The 20,644-nt window shown below is 41.7% G+C and overlaps 1 protein-coding gene across 1 annotated transcript; it reads left to right on the top strand.

The window, feature by feature from the left end:
- The first annotated feature begins 253 nt into the window (after positions 1-253).
- LOC107281158 (uncharacterized) lies at positions 254-7,280 on the top strand. Its single transcript, XM_026026512.2, has 3 exons — positions 254-5,345; positions 5,453-5,586; positions 6,899-7,280. The coding sequence occupies exon 1, from the start codon at positions 389-391 to the stop codon at positions 3,782-3,784; it is 3,396 nt and encodes a 1,131-aa protein (XP_025882297.1). The 5' UTR covers positions 254-388; the 3' UTR covers positions 3,785-5,345; positions 5,453-5,586; positions 6,899-7,280.
- Positions 7,281-20,644: the final 13,364 nt, after the last annotated feature.

Here is a 20,644-nt window from a genome sequence, read left to right as displayed (position 1 = left end):
TAGGATAACGAGCCGGCTCGGCTCGTTATCCTAACGAGCTTTACCGAGCCGAGCCGAGCCGAGCTGGCTCGATATCCACCCCTAGTTCCAACTTATTAGTCATTTACAAGTTTACATGTCTCACTCAATTTCTTTATAGTAACTTGGGCAAGCTGCTAGAAAACAAAACATTGCTATTGCCGTGGGGTCAAGCAAGCAGTCCCATGCGCCAACCCTCTTGTGCCTCTCATTGTTTGGTCATTGACTTCAGCAGGTCTTCTCTCTTTGTCTCCTTTGTATCGTTCACAATATCTCTGTTCTTGTTGTTCTTCACCACCATTGAGCTACCATCGAATCCTGAAACCAATTTCACTTTTCTGAGGAGCCGTCGTGCATCAGATAGAATGCAATGACGGAGGGTGTCTCTGACATGCAACCTCACCGGGGGAGTGAGAGCATAGCTGAGGCGGATGGCGGACACCCTCAGAGTGAGATTGTTGAGAGCAATAGCCTCCCTACTCCAGAATCGCGCGATGATGGTCAGATGGCAGATGAAGCAGCCGACATCGAAAGCCAGCAAGATAGCAAGATGGTTGAAATTAAAGACCAAGATTCTGGCAACAGCTCCAGCAGGTCAGCATCACTCAATAGCCATGAAGTCAGGATCAAGACTGATTTTGTGTTCTTGTGGAGGTTGCGAAAGTATTTGCTACTTCTTGCTGTGCTAGCTGTTAGTGTCACATACAATGCTGGACTGAGTCCACCAGGGGGATTTTGGACGGACGACAGCCCTGTCCATCATGCTGGTGATCCTCTCCTTCCATCTAAATTCTTCCAGCGATATGAAGCATTCTTTTACTGCAATGCAACAGCCTTTGCTGCATCTCTGGTCTTAATCATCTTGCTTCTAAGTAGGGGTGTGGCCAATCAGCATTTATGGCTTCGTGCGATGCAGGTTACCATGATATTGGACCTCTTTAGCCTTATGGGGGCCTATGCTGCAGGGAGTTGCAGAGCTCTAAAGTCTTCTGTTTATATATTGGTGCTAGTTTTATCTGTTTTCTTCTATGTTGGAATCCACATTCTAGTATTCATAAGGGTGGTTCCAAAATGGTTAAAAGAGGGTGTACAAACATTTATGCATCAAACTGTACAGAAGCTGCAAAGAATGCTGAAGCAAGTTCTAACCATTTGTCATCTCCCCAAGAAGCAAAGGAGCAACCAAAATGATAAGGAAGAAATCGAGGAAGCTCGTAAGTTCATATTGATGCTCTCAACTTTTGCTGCTACTATCACATACCAAGCTGGAATGAGTCCACCTGGTGGCTTTTGGGCTGAAAACAGTCATGGCTACCGTCCAGCTACTTTTGTTCTTCGCAGGCACAACCTTCGCCGCTTCAATATTTTCACCTGTTCCAATGCAACTTCTTTTGTGGCATCTTTGGTCACAATCATATTACTTCTGAGCACAGAATTGAGCCGGCATGGGATAAGGACTCAGGCATTGTTTGTGTGTGTCATAGCCGAACTGTTTGGTCTGATTTTTGCTTATGCTGCAGGAAGCTGCAGGGATGTTGCAACATCACTGTCTGTGATCTTCATAATTGTTGTGGTTTTAATATGTGCCTTGATCCTTGTTATGTTCTTTCAATCCAGAACTGTAACAATTTGGATCGATAATGCATTGAGACCTAGATTTGACCATTTTCTAGAAATGCTTTCATGGCCACGGGAAAACCGGTTATCAGATGGAAATCGAGAAGGACCCTTGTCAAGTTCTCGGCAGGATACAGATCATGGAAATTTGGGTGACCAATCAACTGAAGATGTAAAATCTGCACCAACCAATGATTTGGAAAGCATAAAAGATAGCATACCCAATATGGCAAATCAACTTCATGATCAGAAAGATAATTTGGCCATTGCAACAGTACACTCTTCATCAGCAGATGTACCAAGTAGAAAAGGTCCTCTGCCAGAGCAGGTCTTGTCCGAACCAATTTCAGCACTTGGTGATCGGACAGTATCAGCTGATGTGCCTGACACTGAACATAATATAGCCAAGTGCCAGAGGGATCGTGAAGAACAAACTCAAGAACTGAGCGGTCATCATGATAGTTCAGAGGCTGATGGAGAAGTCAGAAAGTCGGAGGATGGCATTGTGAGCAATAATGATGGCACAAAGGATAAAGGTAGAATCAGTGGTGACAGCGAGAAAAACCCAGATGATGTTCGTCTTAAGAAGTCACGCACATACCTATTGCTTCTTGCAATTCTTGCAGTTTCCTTGACATATCAGGCGGGTATAAATCCACCAGGTGGCTTTTGGACATCAAATACCCCTAGTCACTCAGCTGGTGATCCCATCCTTGAGGATAATTACCATAAGAGATACCTTGCATTCTTTTATTTCAACGCGATTGCCTTTCTAGCTTCTCTTGTCATGCTCATTATGCTCCTGAACAGGAAGATGAGCAACAAGGTTATAAAACGCCGTGCACTACAAACGGCGATGATAACTGACTTACTTGCTCTATTGGGGGCTTTTGTTGTTGGGAGCTGCAGGGAGAAAACAAAGTCCATTTACATATCAGTGGTGATATTTTTTGTAGTAGTTGCATATACTTTTCTTCATGTTTTGGCTTCAAAGTATGCAGTTCCTGAACAGTGGAAACAATTGTTTAAGCGGCGACAGGATGTACTACAAGAACATCATGTAGATAATGATGCAAAGGATGCTCATGAGAAGGACTTGGAGCGGAGGCGTAATTTGCTATTCATTCTTGCTATTCTAACAGCAACTGTCACATATCAAGCTGGCCTGAACCCTCCAGGTGGCATTTGGCCTGATGGGAGTGGCAAACCTGGCAATCCAGTTCTTCAAGATAGCCATCCAAAGCGTTATGATGTTTTCTACTATTCAAATGCTCTCTCATTTGTGTCATCTGTGGCTGTTATCATACTACTTGTCAATAGGGAATCGTGCGAGCATGGAATCAAGTCCTACGCACTGCGTGTCTGCTTGATAGCGGGTTTGCTTGGTCTCCTGATTGCTTATTCTGCAGGAAGCTTCAGGAAAGTAAAATCAATAGGTTATCTCATTATCATAACTGCTGCAGTTCTCATCTGTCTTTTAATTCAAGTTCTTGTACTGTCATCAACAAATGATGCACTAGAACCGCCAGCCAGGTCAGGGAGATGGTTACAGAAGTTTTTTGGGCTTGCTGATTCTCAAAAGTCACTAGCAAGTCCAGGTCAGTCAAAAAATGAAAGTGACAAGTCAGATCCCCTTATCAATGAAAAGAAAGAAAAGAGGCATAAGTACTTGATGCTGCTTGCAATTCTTGCTGCATCCATTGCTTACCAAGCTGGTCTGAACCCACCCGGGGGTTTCTGGTCAGAGGACAGTCGTGATGGCTACAAGGCTGGCAACCCGCTCCTTAAGGACATACACTCCAGACGCTATATGGTGTTCTATGTTTCTAATTCCATCTCTTTCATGGCATCTATTGCTGTAATCATGCTTCTGCTGAGTAAATCTGTGAGAAAGAATAAGGTTCCACTCCAAGCATTGTTCTTGATCATGATACTAGACCTGTTGGCTCTGATGACAGCTTATGCAGCTGGAAGCTGCAGAAAGGTCAGAACATCAATATTTGTCTTCTTGGTAGTATGCGGGGTGGTGCTATACCTTATGATTGTAATTATTTTATTGAGTGGTATCGCAAAATGGCTGAAAGAAAGGAAAGGTAGGTGGCCTCTGTGCTGGAGAATAACAAGGAGTAACAAAATAACAAGGAGCTGAGCAGATTGTTGGAACAATGTTTTCAAATTCCTTGATCATTTGGTTCAAGAAATCAAAAGGACAGTAATAGGTGGAGGTAGACTGTGTCTTGTATCACATATAAGTTCTCTTAAGTCATTTTGAATAGTTCAGTGTGCTTGTCATTTCGTTTTAGTTGTTTCCCAAGTTTGGCTAGGGGGCAGTAGTCGCACATGTTCTCAATTGTCTGCCCCATTCTTTTACTTCTTAATGCTATGATGTGCGAACGTCTTGCAGGTTGTTGAAAAAAAAAACTCCTTTTTGCCACTGTTGTGATGTCTTTGTATTTTAGATGAAAATCATGTCTTTGGTTTTTGTTCAGGACTACAGGATATGATGTTCTTTGTTGCTGAACAAAATATTCAACATTTTTCATTTAGGGAGATAAGATTCCAGACGCAGCAGCCTTTTTTATTCTTCTCCTTGGTTGAATATGATTAGAATTTTGATCATGTTTAGTTGTATGTAACTGATTGGTTTCATGAGGAGATGAATAATGCTTGAAACATGCGAATTTTCTTTTCGTTCGTTATAATACAGGTGGCTGTTCACATGAAAATGAATTGGACAGTTTTGCATGAATAGGTTTGGGGAAACATCTCGTTGGTTTTATCTCAGGATTGGGTTAAGTCGTATTTTGGTCCTTGAAATCTTCTTGAAGTCCACTTTTCACCCTTAACTAAAAACACCATTTGTTGTTGACCCTCAACGGTTAACATTCAAAACCGGGTAAATCACACCCTAAACCATATTCCAAGGTGGCTTTGATTGGCATGATAGTAAGCATGTACACCAATTAAGTTTCATTTCATTGATGTGAACTTATCTAAGTGTCATCTATGTCTGGAAAATATGTATAATAGGAGTTGGCACTTGTGAAAACCACCTTTGTTTTAAACAAAACCACTATAAAATAGGCCTTAAGGTGGTGTTTGTCCAGTTTTGAAACTTGAGGCTGAAAAACAACTGGTCTTTTAGTTGAGATCGAAAAATGAATTTTGAGAAGGGTTCAAAAGACAAAATGGAATTTTCCCGCCAAGATTTCTCCATCCATTTTGACACCCCCAATAGAAAAGGCAACTGATGTACATCTTGGGGAGAATGGCATCACCAGGTTCTGCAATTTGTGATAACAAAATCTTCACTAGTTCCCTTCTATTCCAGTTGATATTAAGCTTTGGTTATTTAGTGCTATATATATATTGCTGCCAGTCAAGTTGCATTAAGCTTTTGCATCGACTATGTAGTTTTATGCAGAGCATACATATGTGGTACTGGCACATATCCTGATTCCCTTCTTTACCTGTGATATTTAAGATAAGGAAAGTGAAGGAAAACGATTGTAGCTGTGTTGACTTTCTGCACTTCTCCAGGTACTTATTTTGTGACTTTGCCGCTATGGTTCACTGATACTGCGATACGCTTTTTTTTTTCTGTATTCAGAACCTTATCAAGTTCTGCAATCCCAAACGCAAGAGGATCTCTGAGGGTAGCAAAAAGAAAAGGAACATGGGATGGTATAGATGCACATAACTCGCATCAGGTAAATCATTTTTAATTATTAATTCCTGTCCTAGAGAAAATCCTGTGTCTATCTTTGAATTCCCTATCTTTTTTTTTTTTCTAATTTGTAACATGCTGTTTACTCAGGACATAGCAAAATACTGTAAATGGTCCTGTTCTCAAAGAATGCTGCCCTAGTGTTCCGTGTGCACTGTAAGTAAAGTTACTGCAGTGCTGAGATATTGAAGAGCTTCAATGGTACCATCACTCCATCAGAAACAGTAAGAAACTCTTCCATCCATGTGACATGTTCTATTATTCTGTACCCTATGCATTTTGTCATATAGGGCCTGTTGTATTCACAGGATCGAATTCTTTACGCGGGTAATTTGATATAAAACATTAGAATGACCTCATTTGGTGGGGGTGCCTAAGGGGATTGAATTACTTGTGTTTATCAAAAGGGATTGTTAGCCCTTCACTCTTGGCAGATTCTCTCTGGGAACAGAGTTTGGCACAATTAGCTACATGGATAGTTAGACATTGACACAGGCTACAAAACAACAGTTCCTACTGAAATCATCGATGCACCCCAATCTTTAGCTGTTTTGTCATAATAAAGCATAGTGTTGGGAATTACTAGAGTGAAACTCGAATCAATAGTGCTAATCTGAGATAGATTTAAGCCACATGCACACCTGATGGCCTAAAAATGTGGGTGGCTGTTAACAACTGAGTCAGAATAAAGCTCTGATGATAGCATCATGGGTATAAAGTGGCGACTATGGGAGTTAGTAGACTTCACTATTTTCCTTTACCTTTCTTTGATATAAACCTTCATATGTAGTCATATATCAGGGTTGCTGCATGTTAGATAGAACACACTGAAAATCCAACTCATCTTGAGTTAAAGCTAGAGTTCAGCCTGGAGTCTGGACACAATATTTTTCTTTTCTTTTCTGTAATACTAGCTCTCACTTCGGTTCATGGAACATGTTCCTGCATCGACATTCATTGAATGAATGCAAAAGGTCATACTGATGGTTGCTATAGCAACACGAGAATTTGTATAGGCAATGTACCCCAGATTCTTTATACCAAGCACGTTTTTCTTTTCTAGGTAAATTTGGATGGACATATTGAAATTGGAGGCCTCTACAATTGTACTACCTCCTTTTCAAGTTATAAGACTTTCTAGCATTGCCTACATTCATATAGATATACATGTCTAGATTCATTAACATATATATGAATGTGAACAATGCTAGAAAGTCTTATAATATGAAACGGAGAAAGTAGCATTACCCTAAAGAAAGCTTTTTACCCCCAAAGCTTTGAAGGTCCCCACAATAATCTTTCTTTCACTCATATCCCAAAGCCAAACTCTGTGGTCACGTGGCTGTTTTACTCTTCTCTCAAAGTAATCTTCACAGAATCACAGCCCCATATGGTTACAAGCAAAACGAGTCAATCTCACATGCAGACGCCAAAGCGTATACTGCTAATCTTCAGACAGCAATGACAAGTAGATTCAGCGAAAATGGGAATATCTTTTAGTAACTGATACTGATTCAGATATATCAAATATGGCAGGCATGATTTTCGAGAGAGGGCATAAGCTGGAGATCAAGAGGATGCATGTATATGAAGATCTGTGTAAGAATAAGATGATGGGCCATAGACCCTTACACTCGAACTGCTGGAGGCTCCCTGCATTTGCCGTCCATGATTGTGATGTCCAACCTTCTGCATGGCAAATTGGTGAGCGATTCTGAGGATCAATCTGGTCCAACTTACTGGACCGTCGCTTGTCGGGAGGCATCTTGCGTATCTTTTTTTTTTTTTGAAAGGAATCAGCACGAGATTGTGCTATTTCATTAGATATAGGCGTAAAAAAATACAACCCCTAGGGGCAAAAAAAAGAGCTGTACAAAATTACATAAGCGCTATGATTAAGTTGGTAGGAATTCTCCAAGTCGCCTTGCGCCTGCCATTATCCAGGTTCTTGCCTCTTCCTTTATTTTTGCCATAAGGTTGGGGGCTGCCGTTTCCTTGTGCTCGAAGATCCTTTGGTTCCTTTCTTTCCAGATTTCCTAGGCTATGAGTAGGATTAAGGATCGCAGCCCTTTCTTGGGCACTTCCCTTTTGTTGGCTAGCATTTCCCACCATTCGTGTACGCTTTGGCATGGCTCCCAATTGCTGATAAGCCACCCAGTTGGCCGTCAGTCTCCAGATCCTTCTGGTGTATCTACAGGAAGCTAAAAGGTGGCATACCGTCTCGTTCGTCATACGGCATAGGGGGCACACTCCGCTATTTGGCCATCCTCTTGTAGCTAGTCGATCGGAAGTCCAAACTCTATTTTGAATCACAAGCCACGCATAAAATTTGCATTTTGCAGGGGCCCAAGATTTCCAAATTAGGGGATTGAAGTTGGTGCCGACTGTTCCTAGACACTGAGCCTTGTATGCCGAAGAGGCCGAGTATTCTCCATGATTCGAGAGCTTCCAGACGATGTGATCCGACTCATTTTGGTTTAGCATGATGTCCTGGGTTGCGCTCCATAGGGACACAAGCTGGCTGATCAGCTCCAGTGTAAAAGTAGTGTTCCCATTTAGCTCCAGGTCATCGATGCAGGTGTCATTTTCAATGCCTTCACGTAGCGATTTGCTTCTTTTCTTGGAAATAGCATAGACGAGCGGCATGTTGTCCTTTGGTCTTTGCCCGTCCAGCCAGGCGGACTCCCAAAAGTAGATCGTGTTTCCATCCCCTATTGTTATTTTGGTAGCTGCAGCGAAGAGAAGTTTGTCCGTTTCATCACACGGTGTCTCTAGTCCCACCCACGGCTTGGTGGGGTCTTTCCATTCATGCCAGAGCCATCTCAGTCGCAAGGCCCTCGTAAACATCTCCATGTTCAGAACCCCTAGTCCTCCTAGTGCGGTTGGGAGGCACGTCCTTTTCCAGTTCACCTTGCATTTCCCTCCTGTAATGTCCCCCGTCCCTACCCAGAGGAATTTTCTTCTCTTTGCATCTAGAACGCCCAAGGCTTCCTTAGAGATCTTGAGGGCAGTGAGCAAATAGATAGGCTGCGCAGTCAGTACCGACTTGACTAGAGTTGATCGCCCTGCTGGCCTGATGTTTTTTCCCCTCCAGCCGGTGACCCGGTTTGCTATTTTATCAAAGATCGGTTGGACGTCCGTCTTGCGCAGCCTTCCAAGCAGAAGCGGTAGTCCTAAGTATTTTATGGGGAATTGGGCCCGTAACGCTGGGACGCCCTCAAGAATGGAGTCTAGATCAATGCTTGCACATCTGATTGCCGCCACCTGCGATTTTTGCATGTTTGTGACCAATCCTGTCGCACGTCCAAAACGCACGAGAATGTCGGTGAAAGCCTGGACATCCTCTCTAACAGGGTTTATGAAAACCACTGCGTCATCAGCGTACATGGAGATTCTAAGGCGAGCCGCTCTGCCTCTTAGCTTGGTTATGGCGTTTAGTTCCGTTGCTTTGGAGAGGATCCATTGTAGGGGGTCAATTGCCAATATGAAGTGAAGCGGTGATAGCGGGTCCCCTTGTCTGAGTCCTCTGCCATGTGCTATCTTTTCTCCTGGTATCCCGTTGAGTAGTACTTGCGAGGTGGAGGTAGTGAGTATGGCCGTCACCCAGTCTCTCCATTTCTGCGGGAACCCATGATGTTGCATCATGGCTAAAAGGTAATCCCAACGCACCGAATCGAAGGCTTTGGTTATGTCAAGCTTGAAGAGAAGCATTGGCCGCCTTGTTCTATGGTATCTTCTTGCCAAATTTCTAACATAGAGGAAGTTGTCGTGGATGCTCCTGCCTTTGATGAAGGCGCTTTGATTGACTGTGACGAGGGTTCGCATGTGTAATCGTAGTCGCAAAGCCAAGGTTTTGGAGAGGATCTTTGCTATACTGTGGATTAGGCTAATGGGCCTGTAGTCCGTCACCTCATCCGCGCCTTCCTTTTTTGGAATCAGGACGATGTTAGCTGAGTTCAGGAGGTTCATGTTCGCACATCTCAGATTATTAAGCGATTCGAAGACCGCCATAATGTCCCCCTTGATAATGTCCCAGCAAACTTTAAAGAAGTTCCCCGTGTAGCCATCTGGCCCTGGTGCCTTGTCAGCTGGCATCTCCTTGATTGCCCGATGAATCTCCTGTTCCGTGAAAGGATCGTCCAGATGCGAGAGGTCCGTCGTTGGGGCATGCAAGGCTTGCCAGTTAATATCGCATGTTCTCGGTTCTGGCCTACTCATCATCCTAGAAAAGTGTTCGAAGATAACATCATCTTTGTCTTGGTGGCTCACCGCCCAGCCACCTCCACTGCGAAGTCTTTGGATGTAATTCTTTCTTCTTCGAGCATTGACTTTGAGGTGGAAAAATTTTGTATTTGCATCTCCCTCCTTGATGTGCATTACGCGGGAAGCTTGCCTCTTCCTTGCGCGTTCAAGCGTTGCCAGACCAAGTAGGCGGCGTTTAAGTCCTGCTCTCAGCCAGTGCTCTAGCGTTGTGAGCTCTCTTTGCTCCTGTGCGGAGTCTAGCCGCTGTATGACGTCAAGCGCCATGTGGAATTGGATTTTCGCCTCAGTGCAGATTCCCCTGGACCACTCTCGCAGACTTTTTCCGGTAATTTGCAGCTTATGATTTAACCGATGCATGGGTTCTGTGTGAGTCGTCTGCTTGCTCCAAGCCGCCGCAACAACGTCCTTGAATCCTGGTATCCTTGTCTAAAAATTCTCGAACTTGAAGGGACGTGGTTTCCGTGGCCCTGAAGTATTGGAAAGGAGTAGCGGACAGTGGTCAGAAGGGCCTGATGGTAGAGCATTTAGGATGTGCTGGGGGAAAGCTAGGTCCCAAGCCTCGTTACAAAAGCATCGGTCCAGTTTCACCATGATCGGCCGTCGCCTCTCATTACTCCAAGTGAACTTTCTGTTCTGTAAGTGGATTTCTTTTAGCTCACAATGGTCAAGGGCTAAGCGGAAGCGGGTCATACGCGCAAGGTTAATGTTCCCATTGCTCTTGTCTCTAGCCCTGTAAATCATGTTGAAATCTCCCAGGAGCAGCCAGCTCTCTCCCGAGTATGGCTTGAGTCTTCTTATATGCCGAAGGAAGGCATCTTTTAGACGGTGCCTTGTAGGCCCATATACTCCGGTTAGCATGAAGGTAGTGTTTGATTGGATGACTTTGACATCTGCTGAGATAGAGAAGCGACCGTCTCGGACGTTTTGCACATTTAATGTGTCACTGTCCCAAAGTAGCAGGATTCCTCCCTTTGTCCCTCTAGCTGGTTTGAAGTCGAAGCGATCCAGTTTGTATCCTCCTAGAACCTGGCGAGTGAATCATCCATGTTTTGGAGTTTCGTTTCCTGAAAACATGCCATGTTGCATTTCGTGTCCAGCACGAGCTCATGCACCGTGTTGCACCGCGCAGCGGAATTCAACCCCCGCACATTCCAGTTAGGGAGTACCTATACATCTTTCGAAAGATTTTTATAATCGTATCACACAGATTTTTAATCTTTGTATTAAAATCCGATAGATATAATAAAAAGCAAAAAGCAATTAAGAAACACCATAATGAACATTAAATTACCATATCCTCAAGAAAAAGACCAAATCAAATACAAAATTTAAAATTTACATGTGAAGATTCAAAAATTACAGTGTAACTTACAAAAGTTACAGTGTAAGTTTCATAAATTACACTGTAACTTACAAGAAAATGCACTGTAAATTTGAGTGAGAAAATCGAGTGAGAGATAAGAAAAAATCTTTCGAGTGAGATATAGCAAAATCGTTCCAGTTAACTATTTGCAAGTTTTGTGACATTTGGAATGATGGTTGCCTCACTGATTCTGCTCGGCCCAAACAGCCAGAGTTTGGTCCAGCTTAAAAGGGCCCAACTTGCTAGAAGTGATGGCCATGTGGTTTCCCGGCCCAACCCGCAAGGCCCATGGGGCACGGTGGCGCAGTACTCGTGTAAGTGCGAAGGTGGGCTTTGTGTTGGGCCGGTGGCATTAGAGGAGGAGTAGGAAGGCTTTTTTCCTTTTTCTAGCGGCCCATGCACTCTGTCGTCGTAGATTTTTTGGCGATGCACTCGGTCGTCGTCGTTTTGGCGATCGCTGAGGCCGTTGATGCCCTGAGTGCACTGCCTCGTTACCACGCTCTTTTCGTGATTCCGCGTCGTAGAAATCACAGTTGAAAACGAAGAATGTAGGAGATTCAAATCAGGCTTATGCCCTGGAAAATAATTCGTGCTACTCCCTCCGTTTCATATTAGAAGTCGTTTGATTTTTTTCTTAGTTAAATTTCTTTAAGGTTGACCAAATTTATAGAAAAACATAATAGTATTTTTAACACAAAACAAACATATTACGAAAATATATTCAATGTTAAATTAAATGACACTAATTTTATATGAGTAAATTTCATAAAACTGTAATTTTAGTGACAAAACTATCAATTTGCTGCAACATTAGTGGCATGTTTCAGTTTGCTGCAACAATAGCTTGAGAAATTATCATAAAACTGTAAATTTTACGTTATATGCTGTTACAATACATATAGGTGACAACTATAGCAGCATATAATGTAAAAGTTATATGTTGCTACAATACATATAGGTGACAACTATAGTAGCATATAACGTAAAAGTTGCAGTTTTCTGAAACATACTCATTTTATATTTTAGATGTTAAATTTTTCTATAAATTTTGTCAAACTTAACAAAATTTGACTAGGAAAAAAGTCAAACGTCTTATAATATGAAACGGAGGGAGTATAATTCTTGTATCTTCCACTGCAGGTGGGCATTCGCATCAACACACACCTACAATCGTCAATCACTCGTGTAAGTCTTAGTTCGGTAGTGAGTTTTGGTTTGGCTACTCCCTCTTTTACCACTTTACCATGAGCATGTTTTTCAAACTGGTAAGGTATATTTTTAATAATTTTTATAAGTTTCTTTAAAATATTAAATAAACCCATATTTCAAGTTTATAATAATTATTAATACCGAATTAAGTATGCCGCAGAAAATCTCCATCAAAGCAAATTCCGAACTCAGCCTTAGACTCATTTTTTTTTACTAGAAAGACTACCAGGGCTTTGTCTAGTAGTATATTTTCATTGAAAAAAGAAACTATATATGTACAAAGAAAACCAAAGTTACAAGGGCCAAAAAAGGATTATAAAGGTTGTAACCAATCAAAAAACTAATTGCTCTAAAGGCTCCTTCATTCTGCACATATGCAGAAGAATTTCATTCTTGAAGAGGCTTCTCCATGACTGAAAAAGAGGGCACAACATTCTGAAAGATAAACCTATTTCTCTGTTTCCAGATGTGCCAAGAGGCAATAAAAAAAATTTCCAAGAAACCCATTCTGGCAAAGTTCAACCTTGATAGAACAATCATTTGAAAGAACTCCATGTGCTGATTCCAAGTGATACCCAGATGTCGCCAACATCTAACACTGAAAGGGCGGGTGAAGAAGAGATGAAGCCCGGTTTCTCTTTGACCCCCATTACACAGGACACAAGTTAAATCAGCATTCTCCTTTGCACAATGCCTTCTGTCAAGCATATCCGTGGTATTTAGCATGTCACTGAAAAGAAGCCAAGCAAACACCTTAATTTTCATAACACACTTTGACTTCCATAGCCAAATATAGGGTCTTGGGGGCTGAAGGGGCATAAAATTGAGCTTGTAAAATCTCTTAGAATTGTATGTACCCGAATTCCAAATAAAGCTCCAGCTATCTCCTTGTCCTGGCTACAAATGCAAAAGACTGAGCTCTTCTTCCATCAATAGGAATTCTTCATAGGCCTGCACTGACAGAGGAAGAAGAAAAGAATCTTCCAGTGGTCTTGAGCACATGCCTAAGACTCATTTTTGTGTGGGCTTCCTAATTTTTATATGGGAAATTGGTTAATTAGTATATTTTTTTCAATATGCTCTATTGTTACACTGATAATAATACATATGGTAAATACTCCGACGGACCACCGTAAAATACTACTTCCTCGGTTTCACGACGTAAGACTTCCTAGCGTTATCTACATTCATGCTATGAATCTATTTGAATGTGGACAATGTCGTAGACAATGCTAGTGCCTACTAGGAAGTGTTATAGTGTGAAACGGAGGAAGTATTAGTTATATACACATGTTTTCATTATTTTTAAGAACTTGGCTCTGCTTTTACTGAATTCTATTCTTTTTGCCTTTTTGGAAAGTAGTAAGTATTTCAGTTTATACATTAGTGCTCCAAAATTCTTTTTAACCAAAATTTCGATGCGGAAAATGGCTACTTCGTCCCTTCTTTCTCCTTCCTTGTCCCTTGTACTGATCTTAAAATGATGGTGTAAATTTTACATATATGGTGTCGGACATTATTCCTGCATTGATGGCTGCTGATATGGGCCATCGGAGTGCACTGATAGCGAATACGGAACTTCTATCTGACCTGCCCACATTTATGGATACAATAACTCTGCACGTTTGAATTTTGAATTTTTTAGGCGAAGTTTGATCTCTGCATTTTTCAGATTTTTTTGGACTCGTTTGAATCTTGGCATCGTTTGAGCAGCTAGTACGTACGTTGGCTTCCGTGCATCAGAGATGAGAATCCAAGCCATAAAGAAGCCATGAATGCTCCTGAATGAGAGAGAACTGTGCTGGAGTACTTCATCCATAGGAGTACGGCCAAAATAGGGTTCAAAAGATTCGAGAAAAGACAGCAAATTTTTTACGTTTAGCCTGCTAAATCCTGACCATGTCCGGACAAATTTATCCCGGCAGTATTTACACAGAGCTTCTTTTGGCTCATTAGCTGTGCTTTACTTAGGTGGTGTTTGGATCCAGAGACTTAACTTTAGTCCCTCTATTTAAACACTAATTTAGAGTATTAAATATAGACTACTTACAAAACTAATTACATAAATAAAAACTAATTCACGTGACAAATTTTTTAAGGCTAATTAATCCATAATTAGAGAATGTTTACTGTAGCATCACATAGGCTAATCATGGATTAATTAGGCTCAATAGATCCGTCTCGCGAATTAGTCCAAGATTATGGATGGGTTTTATTAATAGTCTACGTTTAATATTTATAATTAATTTTCAAACATCCGATGTGATAGGGACTTAAAAGTTTTAGTCCCATCTAAACAGGGCCTTAGGCCCCTCACAGTGGCTTAGTCATGCCACGTAGGTTTTTTGCCGCCGTGGAGGGAGGGACCGCGCCTTAGCTAGGTTCGTCGTCCCCTACCTTAGCGACGCAAAGCCTCGCCAAAACGAGGGCGCGCAGCGAGGAGAAAAGGCGGGTCACGCACGCTGTGGGCGGCGCAGCCTCGTGCTCGCGTGGCCTAGCGCCCAAAATCCCCTCACGCGGCAGCAAAATTCCTGATTCACCCTCCCAAAATCCCCTCCCGCCACAACATTCTTTCTCCCGCCACAGATCGGATTGATAGATAAGCAATAAAATCTTGAAGATTGGAAGAGAAGAACAGATCGGATTCAACAAGATGAAAACGAAAACGAAAGCAAAATCATCACAACAAGATTCAACAGATCGGACTCCTCCTGCAACACCACCCCCGCCTGCTCCGATTCCGACGACGAGGAGGACGACGGCGAGGTGGGGAGCGACGCTGATGGCGGAGGACTTGCCGCTCCCGCCGCCGGCAAGAACCCGCCGCCGCTCGCCAAGAACCCGCCGCCGCTCGCCGGGGACTCCTCCCCTCCTCCTCGCCGCCGCCAAGAACCCGCCGCCAAGAACTCGCCGCCGCTCGCCAAGAACCGGCACGGGAGACATGGAGGTGAGGAGGCACAGCAGCACGGGAGGCGAGGAGGACCAGCTCACCGGTGCTCCAGATCCGGCCGCCGCCGCCAAGAACCGCCTACCGCCCGCCAAGAACCGGCACGGGAGGTGGCGAGGTCAGCCGTTGGCGTCGAACTAGACGAGGCCAGCCGCCGCCGACGGAGTCCGTCCCGCTCGAGGTCGCCGCGGCCGGAGAGATGCCGAGCTCCACCGCCAACACCGCCGCGGATAAGCTACGGCGGCGGTGGACGGAGACGACGCGGGAGGGTGCCTTGGCCGCCGCTGCTTGAGGTCGCCGCGGTGGAGGAGGCGCGGCGAGGCGCGCGTGAGACGGTGCGGTCGACGGGGAGGAGGCAGCGAGGTCGACGGGGAGGAGGCGGCGCTGTCGAGGAGAAGGAGGCGAAGAGGCGTGGGAGGGAGGAGAAGAAGGGGCGGCGCGGCTGAGAGAAAGAGAAGGGTAGGTGAGGAATTAAATTTCCTTCACCTGCTAGTGCCCCATGTGCTAGGGTATGCCCACTGTAGACTTTGTATCCTTCAACAGTAGCTTCATCTCGTTAGGTCACTCAAAAGAAGATACCTGCACTGTAGGCTTGAGTGTCTTTAGGTCACTTTTTTAGGCTAAGCCCCCTTATTGCGTGTCTTGCACTGTGAGAGGCCTTATTGATACCGGAAGTTTTAACTTTTTACCCAAAGCTTCAAATAGAATGTACAAGCACTGCAACTAACCCTGAATCGTCTGCAAATACTCACAAATATTTGCATCTGAAAACAGTTACAGTGACTGTACAACTATTGATACTGGAGAGTCGTGTACGTTGCACAACCGTCATATACATTATTGTATCGTTCCAACTAATTGGTTGAGCCGTACCGTTCCAACTAGAAAAATGACGTTTCATATACTCCATTGAATTAGGCGTCTACTTGATTTGTCTCAAATAATCGTGGAAATTTTTAAGTGGGGTCAGCATAATTTACACACATGGCTTTCCCACCATTTTTGGGGCCTTTATTCCAACAAAATAGGGAATGATATTCTATTATGAGATGTTTACATCATAAAATACTAGTATCAATTACTTGATTTTTTTAAGATAATGAAATTACTCTATCTTAAATCTGTAGTTTCATATCAATTCAATGTGAACTACTATGTAGTTTTAGTTTTGTAATATGGTGCCTTAAGTATGTAGTCTTTCAATTTCTAATACTCAATCTTAAATATGTAATTATGTGATAAGTTTATAGCTAAATCTGTAATTATGTGTTATATCGTCAAGTTTGTAGTTTTGTGATAATTTAATAGAAATAATCTACAATTTTACAATATTTACTCAAAATTTTCTAATGCTTCCCCTTTTTCTCGGTAAGATCTAATCCAACCTTACGAGTGAAAGGAAATCATTTTAAAAAGAAATAAAAAAGCATGAAGTGCTTACTATTATCAGAAAGAACTAGAATAGTATTTATACTCCTTTAAAAATACCAATGATATTGGTGAATGGTAAATCTGCCACCACTCACTACCAATACTATGTAAGTCTCCCCAAATAGTGAGATAGGTGGACTTTTATCACTTTCTCAACCTCAACCCAATAAACAAGAAAATTTTCTTTTGAAGTGAGGAAAAATGATGACAAATAATATGATCTGAAGATTTTACAATAAGAATAATTTTAGTTTTTAGGCTTTAGAGTGTACGGCGGGGTTCTCCTTTTTAAATGCCATTGCAACACAAGAGCATTCAACTAGTTTATGTTAAAGAAAGGAGATAAAAAGAAGAGAAGGTTCAGTAAAAACAAATAATATATGCAACTACTATATACATATATGTAACAAGTACTTATTGTCATGAATTTTACCTGATTATAGGTATTTCTTTTAACGAACCGACAACACAATGTGCTAATTTCATTGAATATAGTATGAGAAAAATATATATATAAATATTAAGAGAAAAAAATTATACGGCCGGGGTTGTGAACACTACGGTAAAAAAGCTCTGAGAGGTGTCTTGCTTCAGCAGTTCAGCTCGGGTCCAGGTTCTAGCCCATTTAGGGCCATTTTTCTTTGGTGCCAATTCTTCCCCTACTAATTCTTTGGTAGTTTTGAATAATGCATGTTAGCATTTTGGATTGGAGCCAATTTTTGCCAAATCAATAGAGTGGAGCTAAATCTATACTATTAAAAATTTGGTAGTGTCAAAATTTGCTCAAGGTTTGATACTACCAATATTTTGGTAGATTTTCGAACCAAACATGCCCTTATTTTTGCTCCCAAGGTTAAAGTGGATAGTTTCTTGTACTGGAGCAGGGCGGCCATGTCATTCGGGGGGACAAATCCGCGAGGAGATCACATCAAGGCCCTCCACATCAACCACCAAATATACTAGGCAGAATCATTGCGATCTTAGAACGAATCCACATCAAATGCCAGTGAAAAGATCAGTTCTTTCTCATCCACTGATCTCTCGTAGTCGTAGTGGTAGCAGCGTAGGAGTAGTATTTCCATTTCGATCCCTTCTCTTGTAGATTCAGGCGTGTTTAATTTTAGGGGTGAAAAGTTTTGGCTTGTCGGATATACGAACATACATTTGAAGCGTTAAACGTAGACTACTAACAAAACAAATTAAAGATTCTACCTGTAAACTGCGAGACGAATTTATTAAGCCCTAATTGATCCGTCATTAGCAATTGTATACTGTAGCACCATATTGTCAAATTATGGAGCAATTAGGCTTAAAAGATTCGTCTCGCAATTTACACGCAATCGGTTGTAATTAGTTTTTTTCCTATATTTAATACTCTATGTATGTGTCCAAACATTCAGTGTGACAGGGTGAAAAGTTTTTGCGTGGGAACTAATCAGGGCCTCAGTCTCTTCTTGTTTCGTGTTGTTTATTTCTCTGCTGTTTTTCTTGGGATGTGATTTTGGCTCTGTTTAGATTCCACCTTATAATTTTTCACCTTATCATATCAAACGGTTGAACAACTGCATGAAGTATTAAATATAGACTTAAAAAATAACTAATTGCACAAATTGTGACTAATTTACGAGACTAATCTTTTAAGCTTAATTGTTTCATGATTTGACAATGTAGTGCTACAATAAACATTTACTAATGATGGATTATTTATGCTTAATAAATTCGTCTCGCGGTTTACTGATGGATTCTATAATTAGTTTTTCTATTAGCGTCCGAACACTCTATACGACACCCTATATAACACCCGATATGACACGCCAAAACTTTACGCGCCTGATCTATACACCCCCTTAGCCTCTCTGCAAATTTGCCTTTTTCCCTTTCTTTCTTTTTATGTTTTGTCCGATGAACGCGAGGTTCCATGGCTGCGTCTGCATTCCTGCAGAAAAGGATGAAAGGAGGCATCTTGCTTTTGGCCGTTCTTGGTGGTATTCTTGCTTTCCTCTCGGCTTTCTGCGAGAAAGTTTGCGTTTTGATGTGACTGGTGGTTGTATAATATCAGCAGCAGCAGCCATTGCAATGACTTGCTGCTCTCAAACTTTGGAAGATTTATAATTTGATATTTCAGAAAATTTTTAACCAAATTTGGAAAGTTCATCACGGGGTATTTCGGTCATTAGGATAAAATTGTACAATAGCACTAATGGAGCCTAACTGAATGACGATGGTATATTATAGAAGTTAAACAAAATACGATGGCATATTGTAGAACTTGACAAACTCATTGATACATTAATATAATATAGAATATGGCCAAAATCAGTGGCATACAACAAATTCTCTACTCCCTCCGTACTATAATATAAAATAAAAGATTTTAGGTGAATGTGTTATATTATGGGATGGAGGGCGTATTTCTTATGGTTGTTCACTAAACTACCCATCTACTATGGTGCCACATTTTTTTAAAAAAGATAAATCTTATACTATAAGTCCATATCTTACATATTAAATTACATACACTTAAAATATTTTAGATAAATATAGAAAAAAGATTTATTTATCCATTTAATTATGGGAAAAAATATTAGTCTAAATTAACATATATGTAAAAACTAATATGAAAGAATTAGAAAAATACCATATAAATACTGATACTTATCATATATCATGCATTGAGAAAAGAAGACCATAATTGAATGTTTTTATTGAGCAAAATGATGGTATTATTTTTATCTTTTTAGTTGGATCTATCTAACCATAATTAATCAACCTATATTAGCAAAAGTCTGTATCGTCATTCAATAACATATCATAACATTATTAGTAATAATTGAGTAGACCGGCCCACCCACACTGTGCAGAGACGATAAAACTGTAGTTGGCTTAGCATAGCATGAGATTATCGGCTAATGGACAACCCACTTTATTAATTGCTCTAGAGAAAAAAAATAAATTACCGTTTGTACTTATATCATCCTTTAACCATTCTTTTCATTTACACTACAGCTAACTTTACATTTTCGTTACAATTTGGACCACCCCATTTTATCCATCTCCAAATCCGATGACTCCACCGCAGCTCCACCTCCAAATCCAATGACTCTACAACCACTCTGCACACTAACTCTTTCTCTCCTTTTACGTTTTTTTCCTCCAATATTTGGGAAACCACCATATCTAGCAAGGAGGAGCCCGGATCTAACATCTTCGCTCTATGTCAGGTCGGCTCCTACCTCCCCGAGTCCCTGCAAACCCGACACCCCGACCTCAACTACGACCATAACAATAGCATACATGCTGGCAGGAGAGGAGAAAAAACATATCGGTCACTAGTGGGTGCGGCTATATATGCGAAGGTGGAGAGAAGGAACGATGTTGGCTCATGAAGAAAGAGCGGTGGTGACAGTGCGTGGAACGACAGCTAGTGGTTGTCGGTGCTCCGAGAAGTTTACCATCAATACAATCCCAACTGAGTTTATTGTATTTTTTTTTGAGTGTAGTACATTGGCGGTCCTTAAACTTGTGTAGGTGTGTCATCTAGGTCCCTGAACTCCTAAAATGCATTTTTAGGTCCCTAAACTTGTCATGTGTGTCATATAGGTCCTAACCGGTTCAAACCGGCTCCATGCGCTGACGTGGCATTGCCACGGTGGCACCTACGTGTCATTGAAATCCACATGTCAAGCATATATAAAAAATAAAATTAAAAACCATATTTTCTCCTATTAGGTAAACATAAAAAAGACAAAAAAAAATCTAAGGTAGAGAGGAGAAAATATGATTTTTTTTAATTTTATTTTTTCTATATGACTGACACGTGGCACGTAGGTGCTATCGTGGCATGCCACATCAGCGCATGGAGGGGGTTAGAGCTCCTCTGGACCTAGATGACACCTCAAGACAAGTTCGAGGACTTGAAAATGCATTTTGAGAGTTTAGGGACCTAGATAATACGCCCACTCTTTTTTTTCTATGAGTTCTGCTGACACGTGGGCCACCAGTCTATCATAAAAGAAAGGGTAACATAGTAAATTTGAGATAAAGGTAGAGAGTAGCCGAGTGTCTCCCC

This window comes from Oryza sativa, chromosome 6 (assembly GCF_034140825.1).
Source record: "Oryza sativa Japonica Group chromosome 6, ASM3414082v1".
Lineage (NCBI taxonomy): Eukaryota > Viridiplantae > Streptophyta > Magnoliopsida > Poales > Poaceae > Oryza > Oryza sativa.
Note: the sequence above shows the minus strand (reverse complement) of the source record. Positions and strands in the feature narration are given on the sequence as shown.

What these genes read in the sequence shown, in the direction of transcription:
- LOC107281158 (XM_026026512.2), top strand. Translation starts at nt 389, where the DNA reads ATGACGGAGGGTGTCTCTGACATGCAACCTCACCGGGGGAGTGAGAGC.